The sequence below is a fragment of the Geotrypetes seraphini genome, chromosome 5, assembly GCF_902459505.1.
Source record: "Geotrypetes seraphini chromosome 5, aGeoSer1.1, whole genome shotgun sequence".
NCBI lineage: Eukaryota > Metazoa > Chordata > Amphibia > Gymnophiona > Dermophiidae > Geotrypetes > Geotrypetes seraphini.
Window position 1 is genome coordinate 115,021,527 of NC_047088.1, and position 20,654 is coordinate 115,042,180.

The 20,654-nt window shown below is 51.0% G+C and overlaps 1 protein-coding gene across 6 annotated transcripts in view; it reads right to left on the minus strand.

Annotated features, from left to right (window-relative positions):
• Nucleotides 1-20,654, minus strand: part of LSS (lanosterol synthase) — a 375,740-nt gene that overhangs the window by 60,538 nt on the left and 294,548 nt on the right. For all 6 annotated transcript variants that reach the window (XM_033947192.1, XM_033947191.1, XM_033947187.1 and 3 more), the window contains exon 19: nt 7,689-7,769. In XM_033947192.1, coding sequence (XP_033803083.1) covers nt 7,689-7,769 — 81 coding nt within the window. The remainder of the gene's footprint in view (nt 1-7,688; nt 7,770-20,654) is intronic.

Consider the following 20,654-nt stretch of genomic DNA (forward strand, 5'->3'; position numbering starts at 1 on the left):
CTTAAAGCCTGGTGTTCCTTCTGTTGATTCAGTTATGCACTTTGCCCAAGCATCCCGAAAGGAGAATGAGCAGCCACAAACTCCATTCCAGTAAAAAATGTGTCTTTCTCTTCTGAATACCATTGATATTTTCTCTTTTTTTGTTTCTTGGTTTTTTTTTTTTTTTTTTTTCAGTCATGAAATAATACACTTACCAACCATAGCCCCGGCTAACCTAATGACCTAAACACCCTACACACAGCCCGTGCACTTGGGGAGGGGCTCTGGATTCATCTGCTGCTTCTAAAGGAAAGAAAATTAACAGGTATGACCATAATTTTACCTTCCATAGCAAAGCAGCAGATGAATCCAGAGACTAGTGGGATGTAGCAAAGCAAACTCAAACTGGGTGGGACGCCAATGCCGCCTCTGCCAGCACTGCCGCGCCAAAACTCGCCTCTGAACGGGCCGCTACATCTAACCGATAATGCTTTGAAAAAGTATTCCCTGACGACCAAGTGGCCGCCCGGCAAATCTCCTCTAATGACATCCCCCCGGACTCCGCCCAAGATGTAGCCAAAGCCCGAGTGGAATGAGCATGAAGGTGCTCCGGTACCTTCTTCCCTGACAACACATACGCCGAAGCAATAGTGTCCTTGACCCAACGCGCAATGGACGCTTTAGACGCCGCCATCCCTTTGTTTTTACCCGCGAATGCGACAAAGAGATGGTCCGACCGGCGAAAATCATTCGTCACCTCCAAATAATGGAGAAGCATACGGCGGACATCCAGTAGCCGTACCGACAAAAAACGCTTCCCCCAATCCTCCTTCCTGAAGGATGGCAGGAACAAACTCTGGTTCACATGAAAGGACGAAATAACCTTAGGCAGGAAGGACGGCACCGTACGCACCGTCACCCCAGTCTCCGAGAAACGCAAAAAGGGTTCCCTGCAAGAAAGCGCTTGCAGCTCCGATACTCGCCTTGCTGAAGCCATCGCCACCAAAAATACTGTTTTTAGTGTGACATCTTTCAAAGTGGCCGCTGACAGGGGCTCAAAAGGTGCCCCCTGCAATTTCCCAAGGACGAGTTTAAGGTTCCAAGTTGGACAAATTCGCTTAACCGGCGGCCGGATATGTTGAACCCCCTTGAGGAAACGTACCACGTCCGGCTGCGATGCGAGAGCCGAGCGAGCCACCCGGCCCCTGTAACAGGCAATGGCCGATACCTGAACCTTTAAAGAGTTATATGCTAACCCTTTCTCTACGCCCTCCTGCAGGAACGCAAGAATAGCCGGCAGAGAAGCATGGAAAGGCGCAATTCCGTGTCTTCCGCACCATGCCTCAAAGATCCTCCAGACCCTCGCATAGGAGGCTGACGTTGAAATCCTCTTAGCCTTAAGCAGGGTGGAAATCACCCGTTCTGAATAGCCCTTCTTTTTCAGCCGTGACCTTTCAATAGCCAGGCCGTAAGACCAAAGCGGCCCGGATCTTCCATTAATATTGGACCCTGAGTTAGCAAGTCCGGAGTTACCTGGAACGCTACCTGCTCGCCTACCGACAGCAGCATCAGATCTGCGTACCACGGCCGCCGTGGCCAATCCGGAGCCACCAGGATTACTCTGCCTCGAAAGCGAGAGATGCGTTGCAACACCCGCCCTATCATGGGCCAAGGCGGGAATACATACAGAAGGGAATTCGGAGGCCACGGGAGAGCTAATGCGTCCACCCCCTCCGATCCCTGTTCCTTGCGTCTGCTGAAGAACCGAGGCACCTTCGCATTGCGGGAAGAGGCCATGAGATCCATCTCTGGCAACCTCCATCGACGGACTAGCAGGCTGAACGCTCGAGCCGACAACTCCCATTCTCCGGATCGAGAAGAGTTCTGCTGAGGAAGTCCGCTTGCACGTTTTCGTGCCCTGCAATGTGTGCCGCCGACAGAAGCGGAACATGCCCCTCTGCCCACCGAAACAAATGTCTTGCCTCTTCGGCTAACTGTGGGCTCCGGGTACCCCCCTGACAATTGACATACGCGACCGCCGTGACACTGTCCGAAAAGATCCTGGTCGGTCTGTCGTGAACTAGGGCCTGAAAAGCCCGCAGCGCTAACCGGATCGCTCTTAATTCCAGTAAGACCACCTTCCCTGCACCGACGTGTGCATGCACTGGGCTCCCCAACCCTGCAGGCTGGCATCCGTTGTAACCACCACCCAATCCGGTGTGGCCAACGGCATGCCCCTCCAAAGATGCAAGTCCTGGAGCCACCAGCGCATGCTGTGAGCTGCTCGAGGACTCCACTGGAGACGCACATTGTAGTTCAGAGAAGCTGGGGACCAGCGAGAGAGCAGAGACTGCTGTAAGGGCCTCATGTGGCTCCAGGCCCAGGGAACCACCTCCAGAGTCGCCACCATGGAGCCCAGCACCTGTACATAATTCCAAACTCGAGGTCTGGGCGATCCGAGAAGGAGGCGAATTTGAGCCTGCAATTTCTCCCCCCGATCTCGGGGTAGAAACACCTTCCCCAGAGCCGTATCGAACCGTACCCCCAGATGCACCAAAGACTGCGATGGGGACAAAACACTCTTGGGAAAGTTGACAATCCACCCCAACGACTGAAGGAGAGAGATCACTCTCTGCGTCACCGACAAACTCTCCTGCCGGGATGAGGCGCGGATCAACCAATCGTCCAAGTAAGGGTGTACCCGAATCCCTTCCTTGCGTAGAAAAGCGGCTACCACCACCATGACTTTGGAAAACGTGCGGGGAGCCGTCGCCAGGCCAAAGGGCATTGCCCGAAACTGAAAATGTTGGCCCAGAATCGCAAACTGCAGATACTGCTGGTGCGGAGGCCATATCGGAATATGGAGGTACGCCTCCTTGAGATCGAGAGACGTGAGGAACTCTCCTGGTCTTACCGCCGCAATAACCGAGCGCACCGTTTCCATTCGGAAATGGCGCACGCTGAGGAATCTGTTGACCCCTTTGAGATCCAGCACTGGTCTGAAGGACCCCCCCTTCTTTGGTACAATGAAGTATAGGGAATAGATACCGCGGCCTACCTCTTCCGGGGGCACCGGTACCACCGCCCCCAGATCGAGCAGCCCCTGAAGTGTCCTGCGGACCTCGGATCCCTTGGCCGCGCCACGGCACGGGGACACCAAGAAAGAATCTACGACGGGAGCGGCGAATTCTAATTTGTACCCTTCGTGAACAATGTCCAACACCCATTGGTCGGACGTGACTGTGGCCCACTCCGCCCGGAATGCCGAAAGCCGACCCCCTAAGGGCAGAGCGGAGGGAGCCAAGCCCCCGTCATTGTGGAGGGCGACTGGCTGGGGTACGGGCTGACTGCCCTGAAGAGGGTCTCGCCGTACGAAAGGAACTTCTCTGCTGAAACCGAGGTCTCGAAGCAGAGAACGGGCCAGATGCAGACCTGGAAAAAGGGTTACCAGCCCTGGCCCGCCTAACATCCCGGAAACGCGGTCTAGACGATGCGGCCCTTACCGGGGGCCTAGCCCTGTCCTCCGGTAAACGCTGCGTTTTGGTATCCCCAAAATCCTTTACCAGTTTATCCAACTCCGCTCCAAACAATAAACCCCCTTTAAACGGGAGTCTCACCAGCCGGAGCTTGGACGCTGCATCGGCCGCCCAATGACGGAGCCACAAGGACCTGCGTGAAACCACAGACAGAGACATCTGTTTCGCAGACGCCCGAATAATATCATACAAGGAGTCCGCCAAATAAGCCAAGCCGGACTCCAAATCAGCCAGTTCCGAAGGGATAGTACCCCCAGACTCCAGCAATTTATCGGTCATCCCTTGTGACCACTGCAGACAAGCCCGCGCCGCGTAAGAACTGCAGATTGCGGCCTGTAAGGTAACTGCAGCCACTTCAAAGGACATCTTTAGGGATGCTTCAATCTTTCTATCTTGTGCATCCTTAAGTGTCACGCCCCCTTCTACCGGCAAGGTAGTTCTCTTAGTCACCGCTGCCACCAGAGCATCCACCCTAGGCAATCTAAACCTGTCCAGTTCGGTCGGTTCGACCGGATACAAGAGCCTCATGGCCCTTGCCACCCGCAAACTGGCCTCCGGCGCCTCCCATTGCGCCGAGATCAGCTCCTGCATGGCCTCATGGACCGGAAAGGCCTTAGGCGGCCTACGTGTACCTGCCATCAGGGGGTTACCGGACCCCTTGGCATCTTCCTGAGCAATGTTCAAACTCTGCAAAGCTTTTGAAATAAAAGAAGAAAGCTCCTCTCTATGGAACAACCGGATAGCCGTAGGGTCATCCCCCTCCCTACCCGGGATACTCTCCGTGTCCCAATCCAATAGCTCCCCTTCCTCCAACGACTCAGGCAGGGAGAAAGGTGATCTGGGCAAAATATCCACCGCCTCCGCAGACACTAGCCTGCGCTTCTTAGCCCCCTGCGACTGCCCCGGGGATCCTGCTGCCCCTGCAGTGGGTCTAGCCTCTGTCCCCTCCCCCCCCGTAGAGGTAGAGGGTACCGCAAGGGACCGCCCGGCCCCCAGCCCCGGCTGGGTAGGCTGCGAGCTCTGTAATTTAAATGCCTGATGGAGCAACATCACAAATTCGGGCGAAAATGCACCCCAGCTAAGAGGCACTCCCCCGCCCTGCTCCGAGCCGAGGGGAGGGGCCGCGCCGGCCTCCAGCGCTCTCGCCTCTTCCCCCACCGCCTCACTCTTGTCATCCGTGGCCGAGTCCTGCAGTAACCCTGCATCGGCTCCGAGCGGCGGGGACATTGCGCAAGACTCCCGCACCCGGGACATGGTCGCCTCACAAGCCGCCAAAAACGGGTCGTCTGCCGGTGCTTCCAAGCACCCGGCAGAGCAAAGACCCGACCGTGTTCGGCGCTTCCCACAGCGCGAACACAGCTGACCAGCCTCTGCAGCCATCCCCCCTCGGCCTGACAAAACAGCTCCGACGCGTTTTTTTTTTGTTTTTTTTTTTTTACACACGCGGCGAACGCCGCCGAATGACGACTCCGCCCCCCAAGACGCCCGGCCCCCAGGAAAACGCGACCACACTCGAGGAAGGAAAATAAAACACTCACCCGGTCAGCCGCTTACCCCCGAAGCTAGGCAATCATTGGTAAATGTACTGCATGCTGAGTGAAGCACAGCACGGCTCAGTACAAGCAGGAAGGCCTCCCTTTTTTTTTTTTTTTTAAACTGGAATGAAGAAGCCAGCCACTCCTGCACCTGGAAAGGAACCCCTCTATCCAACGGAGGGGAGGGTGGAGCAGGGACCTGGGAGGGCCCAGGTGTACCTCCCAAAGCCGGCACCAAACAGCCAGGCACCCCCACCTACTGAAGAGAACTAGTCTCAACAGAGGAATCCTAACGGAACACCACTTCAATCTATCCTGCAGCAGGCAGAGACCAGGAGCTAGAAGGATAGCTCCAACCCTGCTGGGAGATAGAGCAAAACTGAATAAACAGAAGGAACACCAGGCTTTAAGGCCAACTGTTAATCAGTTCTCTATCTCCACCTGCTGGTCGATGTGAGCTATACCCACTAGTCTCTGGATTCATCTGCTGCTTTGCTATGGAAAATTTTAATTAAATGATTGATTTTTATGGAGCATGTAGGGTTGGGCAGACTGGATGGACCAATCGGGTCTTTATCTGCCGTCATTTACTGTTACTATGCTTATTCCTAGGATAAACAGCATAAAATAGCAAGGTACTTGCTACTATTGGAAACAAGATACTGGGTTTGATGTCCCAGTGTGGCAATTCTTATGTTCCCAGCTCAGTTAGAAATATATTGTAATACATTCCCATCCAGTGATTTTTGGGCTAGCTCTGTTGTGGGGAGCAGCTGATAGATTTGAACCATGAGCAGAAAAAACTAAAAATGACTTTTTTGCTTGTTATTTTTTTCTTCATGGTCTTACCCTTCAAGTTTCAAGTTTATTAAAATTTTGATAGAACGCCAATCATGAATTCTAAGCATTGTACAATAAAAGAATGGGGAAACAATTAAAATACAGATTAAAATAAAAATTGCATAATGTACAAAAACATAATACCTACAGACATAACGTACAATAAAACAAAAGGAAAGTTGGGAGAACTACAATATTTAAAGTAAAGGAGAACAAATAAGGAAAAAACAAAACGGGGGAGGGAAGGCCAATGTTCTGAATAGAGAGAGAAAAAAAAAGATCGATCAGAAAGCTGAAAAGCTTACGAGATCAAAGTGCTGGTTCAGCTTTCATAGGCGTCTTTGAAAAGGAAGCACTTTAGGCTTCCTTTGAATTTGTCTAGATTACTTTCAGCCCTTAAATGGGTAGTGAAAGAGTTCCAGATTGTGGGTGCCGTAACCCTTCCTGCCACTTCCATCCCTCTTCACCCCTTATGCTTCTTCCCTCCAACCTGATGCTCTCATAATCCTTTTCTCAGCCATTTTCCCCTATCAGTCACCTCCTCTTTGAACCCCACATAGTTCCGTTCCCTGTCCTCATCTCCATTTCTCTTTCTTCAACCCATCCCTCACCCACTTATCTCTGTATCACAGCTTGCATTCATTTAAGCTCTGTTCTATTTTTACATTTGATAACTTCACCATTAGCCTCTTTTCCCTCACAACCCATTCCTTCCAGCTCTCAGTGCCTGTGTCTATTTTTTTATTTCTCATTCCTTTTTCAGTACCTCCCTTAGTACTTCTTTCCCTCTATGGTAGACCAAAATCTAGAAGCCTATCTGACCTACAAGCAGCTCTTCTCTATTAGCCCATTGCTCAGATATTCCTTAGCCAATAAGCTGCAGAGGAGGCAGGACCAGTGGCTTAGGAGACACCAACCTTCAATCCTGCTTTTCTCTCCAGCTGCCTAAGGAATCTGACCAATGGAATGAAGGGGGAGGCGGTAGCAGTCGCTACCGAGACACTGCCTTTTTTCCTTCTTTGCCCTGCAGCTCTACATATTGAATATTTTGGCTCTGATGTCTGAGCAGTGCTGGAAAGAATATTGGGGGTGCTCTAGCACCTACAGAGCTTGTGTCTATGTCGGTAAGTTGTAGGGTTTAGTATAAAGTCTTGATGATAATTCATTAGACTTTATATGGGCAAGCACCATGGCATTTGCAACATGTCTGTCTATATATATATGCCCAGTAGATCATTAAGATCAAAAACAGCAATGTGACTGTTGGTAGAGTCAGTACATTGTTACAACAAGCCAAGCTGCATTTTCATTGGGAGGTTCAAGACTGTGGAATTCATTGCTAGGTAGATTACATTTGTGTAAAAATATTCAGTAATTCAGTTAATTATTTGTGCATGAATTCTACCACTGAGTTACTGATTATATAAGAGAGAGTTGATATGTGACTTTGATTTTATGTTTTGTTTATTGATGGATTATGTATGTTAAGCTGTAGCCCGCCTAGGTGTTAGGCGGTAAAGAAATTTTTAAAATAAATAAAGAACCCTAATTTGAGAAACCCTTTCCTAAGTGTTATATTATGTGGAGAGACAGACTCTGTCTATTGTATCTGCTCTGCATGGGAAAGGAAGTCACAAAACTCATCGCAAAAACTCAGTAGACATGGTAGATTCTGCCCATTTGTGAAACAGAAATTCAAGAGTAAGAGGGTAGATTCGGTCTTACTTATAAGCCAAACCACTTTAAAAGAGGGAAAATTCTGATAGTTATTGAAGCCACAGGTCTCACTAAAACATACCCATCTCGGTAGATATGCCCCATACAGGCAAAAGCTTCCAGTCCAAACCATGTTCCATAAGTAAAGCAAACACCCCAGCTCCTGAAAAGAAGCAGGCAGAAAAAACTCACGTTACCAAGAAGGGTATAACAATTTTTGATTCGCAATCACTCAAATACGGTATGTGGAGGGCTTAACAACTTCAGACTTGGGACTCATTGGATCCTTTTCCTTTTAACAAATGCTTGCTATACATTGATTCATATTTATTCTTACAGGTATGGCCAGTCACTCACAAGACATCCTGCTAATGGGTCTTCAAAGTGACCACCTATTCTCACATTCCAGATACCACCAATTTTAGTTTCAAAACTGTACATAAGATGCACTGGAAAGATTTGGTGCTCAGGTTCATAAGAATTTTCCCCACCCTGATCAAAATCTTGATAGACTTAAATGCATCTTCCCTGAAAACCCATGTAAAAAACACAGGGGCTGATATTCAGAATGATTTAAGCTGGGTGTTTGTTACTGCCCACTTAAAACACACTAAGCAGGCCATTTGCTGATATTCAGCAGCATTTAACTGTTTAGTGCTACTGAATATCACCACTGATCATCCTGGCATGGTCTGTCAGTGCCAGGGTGGTGCAGGGCAGAGCCTGGGAAGAACTGGGAGCTAGGACTGCGTAAAGAGAGATCCTAATTTTGCCCAGATAGCTATGCAGGTACCGACACTGAATATTAGACTGCATGTGTATAACTTCTGTGTCTGCAGGTGACCCAGATATTCAAGTGCTGGCACCCAGACATGGCCTGGTACTGAAATTAACTGGTGGCAATCAGCATTTCAAAAATGCTGACCACCTTCTGTTGAACAGTGACTAGAGAGCTGCACGGGAACGGGGACGACGGGAATCCCGCGGGCATCCCGCGGGTTCCCCCTTCGGGTCACGGGGATCCCGTGGGGACGCCCCCTAGGGTCGCGGGGATCCCATGGGGACGCCTCCGAGGGTCGCGGGGCTCCTGCGGGGCTGGATGTACTCAGTCGCGCGGCTCTTCTTCTCCCTACCTTCTCTGCTTGCAGCACAGAGCCGAACGGAAGTCTTCCCGACGTCAGCGCTGACGTCGGAGGGGAGGGAGGGCTTAAACAAAGCTTAAACAAAGCCCTCCCTCCCTCCGACGTCAGCGCTGACGTCGGGAAGACTTCCGTTCGGCTCTGTGCTGCAGGCAGGGCAGGTAAGGAGAAGGAGAGTAGCCTCGCGGTTCGAGTGGCTACCAAGGGAGGGGGGCGGTCCGCCCCGCCCCGGTTGCAGCACAGCCGGCCAGGTCCCCTTACTTTTGTGGCACTTCCCCGACCGATCGATAACAGCCCGGGTCCGACAATCCTCCCTGCCCTGTAGCCGCGAATCTAAATTACCTTCTTACATCAGCTGTAAGAAGGTAATTTAGATTCGCGGTTAAGGGCAGGGAGGTTTGTCGGACCGGGGCTGTTGTCGGTCGGTCGGGGAAGTGCCACAAAAGTAAGGGGACCTGGCCGGCTGTGCTTCACCCGGGGCGGTAGAGAAGGAGGGGGGAGAAGGACGCTGAAAGGCCATGATGAAGACAGGAGGGGGGGGAAGGACTCTGAAAGCACTTGAAGACAGAGGAGGGAGAAGGACGCTGAAAGCACATGGGGGAATACAAAAGGGTGGAGAAGGACGCTGAAAGGCATGGGAAGGGCGGGGGGGAAGGACTCTGAAAGCACTTTTGGAAGACAGAGGGGGGAGAAGGATGCTGAAAGCACATGGGGAAGACAAAGGGGTGGAGAAGGACGCTGAAAGGCCATGGGGAAGACAGAGAGGGAGAAGGACACTGAAAGGACATGGGGAAGATGGGGGGGGAGAAGGACACTGAAAGGAAATGAGGAAGAGAGAGTAGGGAGAAGACGCTGGCAGGGAAGAAGACAGATGCCAGACTATGGGGGGAGCGGAGAGAAGAAGATGGGTGCCAGACCAATTTGGAAGGGGGAAGAAAGGGAGAGGCACAGTAACAGAGCAAATGGAAGATGCAGAAGGAAGAGAGACAGTGGATGGAAGGAATTGAATGAGAACATGAGGAAAGCAGAAACCAGGCAACAAAGGTAGGAAAAGAATTCTATTTCTTTTTTTGCTTCAGGATAAAGTAGTATATTAGTTATGTTGATAAAAATTTATAAACATTAGAGGCTCTGGTAGAAACCCGTTTACAAAGTATGTATTCTTCCCAATTAATATTTTCAAATTAATAAAGTCTTTTTGCTTATTTGTAAATGGGTTTCTACCAGAGCCTTTAATTCAGTAGCATAATTAAATGAAATAACTATTTCTGAAGTTTATAGGGACGGGCGGGGACGGAGGGGATTCCTCGCGGGGACGGGTGGGGACGGAGGGGATTCCTCGCGGGGATGGGTGGGGATGGAGGGATTCCTCACGGGGACGGGTGGGATTCCTCGCGGGGACGGGTGGGACTTTGGTGGGGACAGGTGGGATTTCTGTCCCCGCGCAACTCTCTAACAGTGACCTGAGGAGAATGTAGTGTGTAACTGAGATCCTGCTAATTCTATAATGTACACCAAATATAAAACAAAGAGCTAAGAGGAAACAATGATGATGTTAATTGTATTAAGTAGAATATAAGGGGGGCCAATAACCAAAATGTATTAGATACAATTTTAGTTAAGACCTTAAAAGACACTAATATTATATAAAAAAGATGCAGCTGAATAATAGAAATGTTTCAGAGATTGTGACACAGCATAGGGGGACAGCACAGCACTCAAAGTACATATTTTTCTGTTATAGAATACAATATTTTGGTTTAACATAATTGTTCCCTGAAAATAAGCTGAGTCACACTAATATATATGTCACTTGTTGAGTTAGGTGAAATCATGTGACTGTAACCAGGTGATTGTAGCTCACAGAACTGTATTGTCTAGCACAGTGTTCTTCAACTGCCGGTCCGTGGACCAGTGTCGGTCTGCAGAAATTTTCTTCTGGTCCACAGGGCCGGTACTTGCATCGGGCTCGAGACAGTGTTCTTCAGCCGCCGGCCATGGTGCGATCAATGTGGTGTTATCTTCAGGCCAGTTCCCTCTTCCTCAGTGCTGCAGTGCACAAAGCTGTGGGCAGAGGCTCCTACACGCATCCTGCACCTGAACCGGAAGCCTTCTATTTGCCATTGCAACGTCGGAGGGAAGGCTTCCAGATAAAGTGTGGGACATGCAAGGAGCCGCTGACCATGGCTTTGTGCACTGCAGTACTGAGGAAGAGGGAGCCGGCCCGAAGATAACACTGGGGGCGGCATAAAAGGGCCAGGCGGGAGCAGGCCAGAAGGCAAGGCACAGCATGGAAGGAGGGAGACAACAATGATAGGGGGAATTATTTTATTTTTGAATTTAGTGATTGATTTACATCTGCTGTCTGTATTTTGCACTGTTCAGGAAGAAATGCATTTGGTTTTTTTTCCTCTGGGGTAGTGCATGCAGAGTTTTGCATCTTGGAGTTTGTTTGTATATATTAGTACTTTTAGTTTTTGGTCCCGTATTTGCATGGGGTTATCTGTGTTCTGGTAGGAATGAATATTGAGAAGCATACAGTGTGCTTTGTGTAGTTTAATTTTGTGGTTAACCATTATGTGTTGTTGTTTTTTGTTTGAAATAATTTTTATTAAACAGAAAAAGCACTGAACAGCCAAGGAAAACAATACATTACAGACAGGGCTAGAAATAAGCAAAGCAGCAAAGCTAACAGGGGAGCACCCCCCCTGAAGGAGGGGAAGACCAACCCCACGATGCCCTGAAAAGGGCAAATCAAATCGAATCAAAAGCTACCCCGGCTCAGTCCGCATATGAAAGAAGCACAAAGTGCATGTAAGCTGATCAGTACAATTCAACGTTTTGTAAAGAACAGAACCCCCAAGAAAAACACAGAAAAAGAAACCCCCAGTATCCAGCCAACTCACACGCACCACAGCATCCATACTCCAGTCATACCTCAGTCACACCAACCCGCACACTCACACACCAGCAACCATCTAAGCAAACAAAGAAACAAATAGCCCCCCCACCCCCCAGTCCAGTGAAAGTGAATATGGGTAAGACACACATCCAGTCACAGAGAGCCAACCTCCAATACGGTAGCATCCCATAGAGAGCGGTACAGGCGCCGGGACGCCGACAGCGGCTCCGGGCTAATGCGAAGCTCCCAGCGAGCCACCTCGAGTAAGGAGCGCTTCCACCCCAGCACCTCAGGCGCATTGACATCCATCCAAAGACGGAGCACTCCACGCTTGGCCACCAGCAGAGCGGTGTACAGAAAACGCCAGTGCTCCGAACTAAGGCCCTGGTCTAATACCTCCCCCTCACACCCCAGTAGAATAAGTAAATAGGACCACTGGACAGGCAGCTGCACAACCCTAGCCAAGAAATCCAACACCCCATTCCAATAAGGTTCCAGCTGCGGACATTCCAATAACATATGTACAAGGGTGCCACGCATACGCTGACATTTAACACATAGATCAGATCCCCAAAGGCCCGCCCTCCTGCCCCGGACCCTGGTAAAATATGTGCGGTGTAGTATTTTGAATTGTATCTCCTGTAGAGAAACATTCCTCGCCCCCCTGGGGATGCTGGAGAAGCAGGCAACCAACATCTCAACCCCGACCAGCTCCCCCAGCTCCTCAGCCCATTGGGAAGCCAAACCAAGGAGCAGAGGGTCCGGTCGTTCCGCCCGGGCCATCCTATACCAAGTAGAGAGAGAATTCATAGAAGCAGGGAGAGAAAGAAAGATGTGGTCGACCTTCAAGAAACGATAGCCAGTTGGGGCGCATTTCCGAGAGGTCTCATAAAAATGACGCAGCTGTAAATAAGCAAAGAAAGGCATATCAGGGAGAGACCAGTGACGGCAGAGATCAGCAAGGGAAGGGAAAGTCCCATCCACGAATGGCGACGAGTCAACATGCCCCAAGCAGAAACAGGTGCCAAAGCTGGCCTCCAGGCCTCGTGCTCCACCAACACCCGGCGGGAACGCAGGGTTACCCCTAACAAATTGAAAAGCCCAGTGGTCCCGCGGTCCCCCCCTATCCGGCGCCGCCACCAAAGCAGCGCACGCCGCAGCAGATCCAGCCAAAGAGAATTACAACCCGTCCGGGGGCGCCGCCACCTAGGGACGTCAAGACAAGCCAGTGCACACTGTGGGGCAACCCAAGAATCGAACAATCTCGGAGGAGCGAAGCGGGAGCCTAGCCTGTAGAGTTCATGCACCCAGCGCAACAGGGCCGCCACATTATATAACCGGAGATCCGGGAGCGCTAAACCACCCCGGTCTCTGCTCTGCGTAAGTCTCCAAAACCCAACGCGGGCCCTCCAGTTCCGCCAGATAAAAGAGCCAATAAAGGACCTGTAGGCCCTCTCCTCGGTCGACCGCAACCACAGGGGAATCATCTGTAAAGGGTAAAGAATCTTGGGCAGAACCATTTTTACTAAGGCAATACGGCCAAAGAGCGACAGGGGGAGGTCCCCCCATCGATGACAAGCATCCCGAAGTTGGGCAAGACGATTCACAATGTTGCTTCGATAAACCCCGGCCCAGTCAGCGCTAAGAAAGATCCCAAGATATTTAATCTCTCCCACCGCCCATCTGAAAGGGAAAGAGGGTAGAGCTCGCAATGCGCAAGGCATAGTGACAGGGAGCGCCTCAGACTTACTGAAATTGATACACAGTCCGGAAAAAGCCCCAAAAGAGTCAATAAAGGAAATTATGCAAGGGAGAGAAACCTGGGCATTACCGACAAAGAGCAGCATATCATCCGCAAACATGGTAATTTTGCAGAGCTCCGCCCCCACCCGAATGCCCTCTACTCCTGGGGCGTCTCAAATCTTAGCCGCCAGCGGTTCAAGCAAAAGTATAAACAACAACGGCGACAAGGGGCACCCCTGCCGGGTCCCTCTCCGCAAAGGAAAAGGAGCCGTGCGCTGACGGTTAATAAGAAGCTGAGTGGTAGGAGCCGTATACAAACAGACCACCCATTCAAGGAAAGAGCCTGTAATACCAAAGCGACGCAAGACCCAGAAAAGGTAAGGCCAAATAACCTTATCGAAGGCTTTTTCGGCATCTAAACTAGCCAGCAAATCGTCCCCAGGGCGTCCCCTGCCCTCCCTTAGAGCCACCAATGCCTTGAGAATGTTAGCCGAGGAAAAGCGCCCAGGCACAAAACCCACCTGGTTAGGATGTACTAGCAAAGGGACAATCTGAGCCAGGCGCTTAGCCAAGATAGCCGTAAGAAGTTTCATATCCTGGTTAAGCAGAGATATGGGTCTATAAGAACCCACCAAGGTGGGATCCTTGACCGGTTTAGGAAGCAGCATGACGTGAGCATGGTTCTGCTCCGGGAGAATTCTATCCGAGGCCTGCATATCACTAAACATGGCGCATAAGGCAGGGCCCACATGATGTTGTAAGATCTTATAAAATTCGGGCCCCATGCCGTCTGGTCCTGCAGCCTTAGCTAGTTTCAAACGTCCTATAGCCATGGAGATCTCCAAACAAGTAATAGGGGCATTGAGTAAGTCACGGTGCTCCTCCGAGGCTAATGGAAGATTCAAGTCTCGAAAGAAAAGGTCCCGAGCCTCAGTATCATACACGCCCGCGCTATATAAGTCGCTGTAAAAACGTACAAATTGGGACTGGATAGCCGTCTCCGTCCTATGCGATACATTTGAGGAGTCCCCAATATGGGAAATGCACGCTGCACGACGATGTGGGCGCACCAGGTTGGCCAGGAGCTTCCCCGCCCGGTTGCCCCACCTATAAAGTTGAAACTTGTACACATCAAGATGAGTTAAAGCCCGCGCAGAAAGAATAGCGTCAATTTGTTTACGCAGACGGAGATACGACTGTCGAGTTTACGCAGACGGAGATACGACTGTCGAGCTTCCTCAGAACTGTGCCGCAGATGATATAACCGGCATTCCCTCATTTGTTTTGCCAAGGACGTAAGTTCAGCATCCCGGAGCTTACGCTTGAGAATAGAGTAGGTTATTATGCAGCCACGAAGATAAGCCTTCGCTGCTTCCCAGAATACGGTATCCGAGACCTCGGTCCCTTCATTCGTCTGCTTATACTTAGACCATTCCTCGATGAGGTAGGTGTGAAATTCCTCATCTAGATACAAGGAGGGATTAAAGCGCCAAATGCGATCAACCAGAGAGCCGCTCCCCCACTTGAGAGTCAGTGTCACCGCGGCGTGATCACTGAAAGGAACATCCAATATTTGGGTGCGCACCGTCCGCCCAATGGAGAGTGAGGGGAGGAGAAAGTAGTCCAGGCGGGAGTGGCAATGATGAACCCCTGAAAAAAAGGTGAAGTCCACCTCCCCAGGGTGGTAAACCCTCCACACGTCCTGGAGGTCCAGCTCTCCCATCAGGAAGTTCACCCCCCTACGCTCGTTATCCGCCGCCACTGGTCTCGGAGGCTTACAATCAATGGAGGGGTCGCTAGTGATGTTGAAATCCCCGCCCACCAGGAGCTCATAATTCGGTAATGCTATCAAGTGGGCCACTAGAGTAGAGAAGAAAGAGGGAGTGTAGACATTAGGAGCGTAAACATTGCAGAGCACCACAGACCTATCATTCAAAGTCCCCGCCCAGATGACAAAGCGGCCCTGAGGGTCCCGGATAACCCTGTGGGTAACCGCTACCACCGCCTTATGGATGAGAATAGCCACCCCCCGCTGCCTAGACGAATAAGAGGACGCCACCACTTCCCCCACCCAATCACGCTGCAACTTCTGATGTTCGCAGGCCGTGAGGTGAGTCTCCTGTAGAAAAGCCACAGAGACTTTTTCCTTCTTCAAGAACGACAGGACCTTGGTGCGCTTCACAGGAGAGTTGATGCCTGCCACGTTCAGCGTAAGACACACCAAGTCAGCCATATCCATGGGAGGTACCCAGCACCAATGCACCGTCCCTGAGGACACAATCCCTGAGGGTCTCCCAGCCAAACCCCCAAGAACAATCAATAGAGCCCCAAACCCTCCACTGAACTAGAGAGCCGCCCCCCCCCACAACCAAAACCCCCCTCCCCACCCCATTTCCACACCACACAAACATGCACACTCAAGCACACCCCACACGAGCAGTCCACCACCCACCAGACATACAATACCCCATCCGTTCACCTTCCCGCTACCCCCACCCAGACCCAACCAATACCCCAGCCATCCCCTCCCCCTCACAATAAAAACATATTACTGAAAGCCCCCCCCAACCCCCTCACGCAAAAAGACCCAGAAAGCCTCAGAATCCACCCCACCCCCAACAGCAAACCTCCCAGCCCAAACATATCCAGAGGCAACAAAAGACAAAGCAAACAGAACAAGGGGCAAGGTTCGAAATACCCGACACCCAAAGTCCAGAGTCCAGGATCCCTGTGTGCAAAAAAAAAAAAAAAAAGAAGACAGCAGCCTATTCCAGGGATCCGGATGGGAAAGTCCTGAGCAGGTGTCAAGGCGGGAATATCAGCAGGAACAGCAGGATATTACACCCCAAAAACAGCCAGCAGGGCAACCATGAACCCGACATAGGAGAAAAACAGGACTGACCCCAGAGTCCCAGAGCCCCCCCAAAAGTGAAACATAGGGCAAAGGTTCAAGACTATCCAGCCCCGGGTCCAGTCACCAGAGAGACAGAATCTGAAGAGAGTCATAGGGAAGCGAAGCAGATCTTCTCAGGGCTCCGGAGGTATAGGCGCCAAAGATCTTATATAAGCCTGTAGTGCCTCCACGTCCTCGCAGGTCTTCGGTCCCCCGGCCTCAAAGACCCGGACCCGTGCAGGATATTGCACCACGAAGTGAAGGCCTCTGTTGCGGAGCTCGGTGCAATAAGGCGCCAGGGCGCGCCGGCGAGCAGCCACTTCAGCTGAGTAATCATTGAAGAGTAGGATCTTAACGCCCTCATGCTCCAGCGCGCCCTTTTTTCTGTAAAGAGCCTTGTCAGCAAAGTTCAGATACCTGGCAATAACAGGTCGAGGCCTACCCGCGCCCTCTTGGCGCGGGCCCAGGCGATGCACCCTCTCCACCAAGGTGCGCGATCCTTCTGGGGTAAAACCCACCGCTCCGGGCAGCCACCTCTCTACCAGCTCACGCAGCTCAGCGTCTCGGATGTTTTCCGCCAGGCCCACCAGTCGAATATTGTTGCGGCGGCCGCAGTTCTCCTGGTCTTCAAGCCGCTCGTAGAGGGTCGCGCACTGAGCCTGCAGGGCCCGAACCTGTGTCTCCAACGCCCCAGAACGATCCTCCTGGGCAGCTATGCGGGACTCCGCGGTCTGAAAACGCTGTCCTTGTCGCTCCAGGCAGTCCCGCACATCCTCCACTGTTGCCTGGAGCTTTGTAAGCCGTTCATCTATTGCCGCAGAGATGGTCCGAGTCAACTCCTTGACCGCGTCGTCCTGGAGCAGCACTCTTGGCGGGGTCGCAGTTCCGGACGCCATCTTGGGAGCTCCGTGCACACGCTGAGCTCGAATCGGCCGCGGGGTCTTAACGGGCATAACGTGCCCGAAAGCTGCTGTAGAGAGCCGCCGACGCAGCCGCTAGCTCCCCACAGCGTTCCGCTCCGTCCTGCACCAAGAAAATAATAAAGACAAAGCAGGATGGCTTTAAAAAGCGAAGATTAAGGCGCGAGAGGGTCGGAGCACGAGCAAGGAGCCACCGCTCAGCTCAACGTCATCACGTGACCCCCAATATGTGTTGTTAATAGAATTAAATTGTGTGTATATATGAAAAATGAATGGAAAAAATGGTGTTACAATTAGTACTATTATTGGGGTGGGGTCTGGGGTGGAGATTGGGTGGAGATGGGCGGGGTCTGGCCCATGACTTAGCCCAGTGTTCTTCAACTGCCGGTGCCGGTCCGCAAAATAATTATTTTATTTCTGTCGGTCCATAGGTGTCAAAAGGTTGAAGAACACTGGTCTAGCAAATGAGAAAGTTTTTGTAAACTAGATGTTTGCAATAGAATAGAGCATATCTACAAGGTCAGCATTTCCTCGGTGAGCATGTTGTTCACTTCCTTCTATTGCTGACAGAGGTGAAACCAATACTTGTTGCTAAGGGAAGTACTAATGAAGTATGATTAACCAGAAACCATGTAACTTGAATAGAACCAATAGAATTTGCTGAAGTATGCAGTTTGTAAATGGATAGTAATTGGAAGATGTACCAACTACGTATATTTAATAATGAATTAATTGTTGATATCAATATCTCAATAAAATGGCCAGTCACTTGTAATTAGAGGAGCCTTTCTGATGTCCCATTCATTAGAGCATCATCAACACCTTTTCTCACATCAGGCAGCATTATGGGGTAAAGATCTGGAACAATTGCTTATGCTTAACTACTTATGGGGAATTTAGGAAACACATAAAAACATATCTGTTCCTGAAGTACTTAGGTAGCTGATTTGTACAATCTTATTCCATAATAACTGATCTCTAGAGCTATCAGTCACTTTGTTAGTTCTACTCAATTTGTAGCATTTTTAATCATTGTAAACCGCATAGAACTTCACAGTCCTATGGTATATAAACTGTTATTATTATTAAAGCAGGGGTATCAAACTCAATCACATTAAGGAGCTGAAATCCAAAACACAGGCTAAGTCGTGGGCCAGACCCTGCCCAATCTCCGCCCCAGATCCCGCCTCCATAATCATACTAACTGTAACACCATTTTTTCCATTCATTTTTCATATATACACACAATTTAATCTTATTAACAACACATAATGGTTAACCAAAAAATTAAACTACACAAAGCACACTGTATGTTTCTCAACATTCATTCCTACCAGAACACAGATAACCTCTATGCAAATACGGGGCCAAAAACTAATACATCTCCAGTAGATTTACTAGTTGCTGATGATATCCTGTGCAAACAGACTTTTTCTAATTAATATTCAATTTCTATGTTGACAAAACACAATGAGCTACCAGTTCATCCGATTAGAGTTCATGCAACTGGCCTAGGCACTCGAGATCCTCTCTAAAAGGAAATAGGGTACTAAAGTCGATTCCTACAAATAACCAAACAATTTCTGCATCTGAAGATCTATTTAAGGTCACCTGTGCTTATGTAAATGCTCGCTCTATTCGAGGAAAAGCTCAGATCATCAAGGATTGGATATCTGATAAAAAAATTATCCTGTGTTTTTATTACTGAAACATGGCTTGCCATTAAGGAAGATCCGATCATTAATGATTTACTTTCTCCACATTATACAATTATCCCTTTACGTCAAAGTGAAAAAAAAGAGGAGGAGGAATTGCTATTATATTACAGGAGGAATTTTAAAATGTTGTATTCAGTGCTAAAAAATGGCTTGGAAATTTTGTCTTGTACTTTGAACAGAAAGGATTTACAAAATTCTCTTAATTGCATGCTTTGCTATATTCCACCTGGTCACTGGACTTCAGTTAAGGAGTGTTTTTATGATTTTGTATTTAATAACTCCCTTATCACCGCCCACAGCTTGCTATTGGGTGATGTTAATTTGCATCTGGAATTAGAAGATAGTCAGGAAGTGAATGATTTTAAAGTTTTCCTATTCTCTTTAGATTACCGTATTTTCGCGGATATAACGCGCGCGTTATACGTGGTTTTTACGTACCGCGCATACCCCTCGCGCGTTATATGCCTGAGCGCGGTATACAAAAGTTTTTAAACAGTTCCCACCCCGCCCGACGCCCGATTCACCCCCCCAGCAGGACCGCTCGCACCCCCACCCCGAACGACCGCTCGCACGCGCTCCCACCCGCACCCGCATCCACGATCGGAGCAAGAGGGAGCCCAAGCCCTCTTGCCCGGCCGACTCCCCGACGTCCGATCCATCCCCCCCCCGGCAGGACCACTCGCACCCTCACCCCGAAGGACCGCCGACTCCCCAACAATATCGGGCCAGGAGGGAGCCCAAACCCTCCTGGCCACGGCGACCCCCTAACCCCACCCCGCACTACATTACGGGCAGGAGGGATCCCAGGCCCTCCTGCCCTCGACGCAAACCCCCCTCCCCCCCAGCCGACCCGCGACCCCCCTGGCCGACCCCCACGACCCCCCCACCCCCCTTCCCCGTACCTTTGGAAGTTGGCCGGACAGACGGGAGCCAAACCCGCCTGTCCGGCAGGCAGCCAACGAAGGAATGAGGCCGGATTGGCCCATCCGTCCTAAAGCTCCGCCTACTGGTGGGGCCTAAGTCGCGTGGGCCAATCAGAATAGGCCCTGGAGCCTTAGGTCCCACCTGGGGGCGCGGCCTGAGACACATGCTCGGGTTTGGCCCATGTGCCTCAGGCCGCGCCCCCAGGTGGGACCTAAGGCTCCAGGGCCTATTCTGATTGGCCCACGCGCCTTAGGCCCCACCAGTAGGCGGAGCTTTAGGACGGATGGGCCAATCCGGCCTCATCCCTTCGTTGGCTGCCTGCCGGACAGGCGGGTTTGGCTCCCGTCTGTCCGGCCAACTTCCAAAGGTACGGGGAAGGGGGGTGGGGGGGGTCGTGGGGGTCGGCCAGGGGGGTCGCGGGTCGGCTGGGGGGGAGGGGGGTTTGCGTCGAGGGCAGGAGGGCCTGGGATCCCTCCTGCCCGTAATGTGGTGCGGGGTGGGGTTAGGGGGTCGCCGTGGCCAGGAGGGTTTGGGCTCCCTCCTGGCCCAATATTGTCGGGGAGTCTGCGGTCCTTCGGGGTGGGGGTGCGAGTGGTCCTGCCGAGGGGGGAGAAGAATCGGACGTCGAGGGGGGGCATCAGGCTTTCAGGATGGGGACAGGACTTCAAGGGGGGCCAGGCAGATCTTCAAGGGGGACAGGCAGACCTTCAAGGGGGACAGGACTTCAAGGGGGGACAGGCAGACCTTCAAGGGGGGACAGGCAGACCTTCAAGGGGGGACAGGACTTCAAGGGGGACAGGCACGGAGAG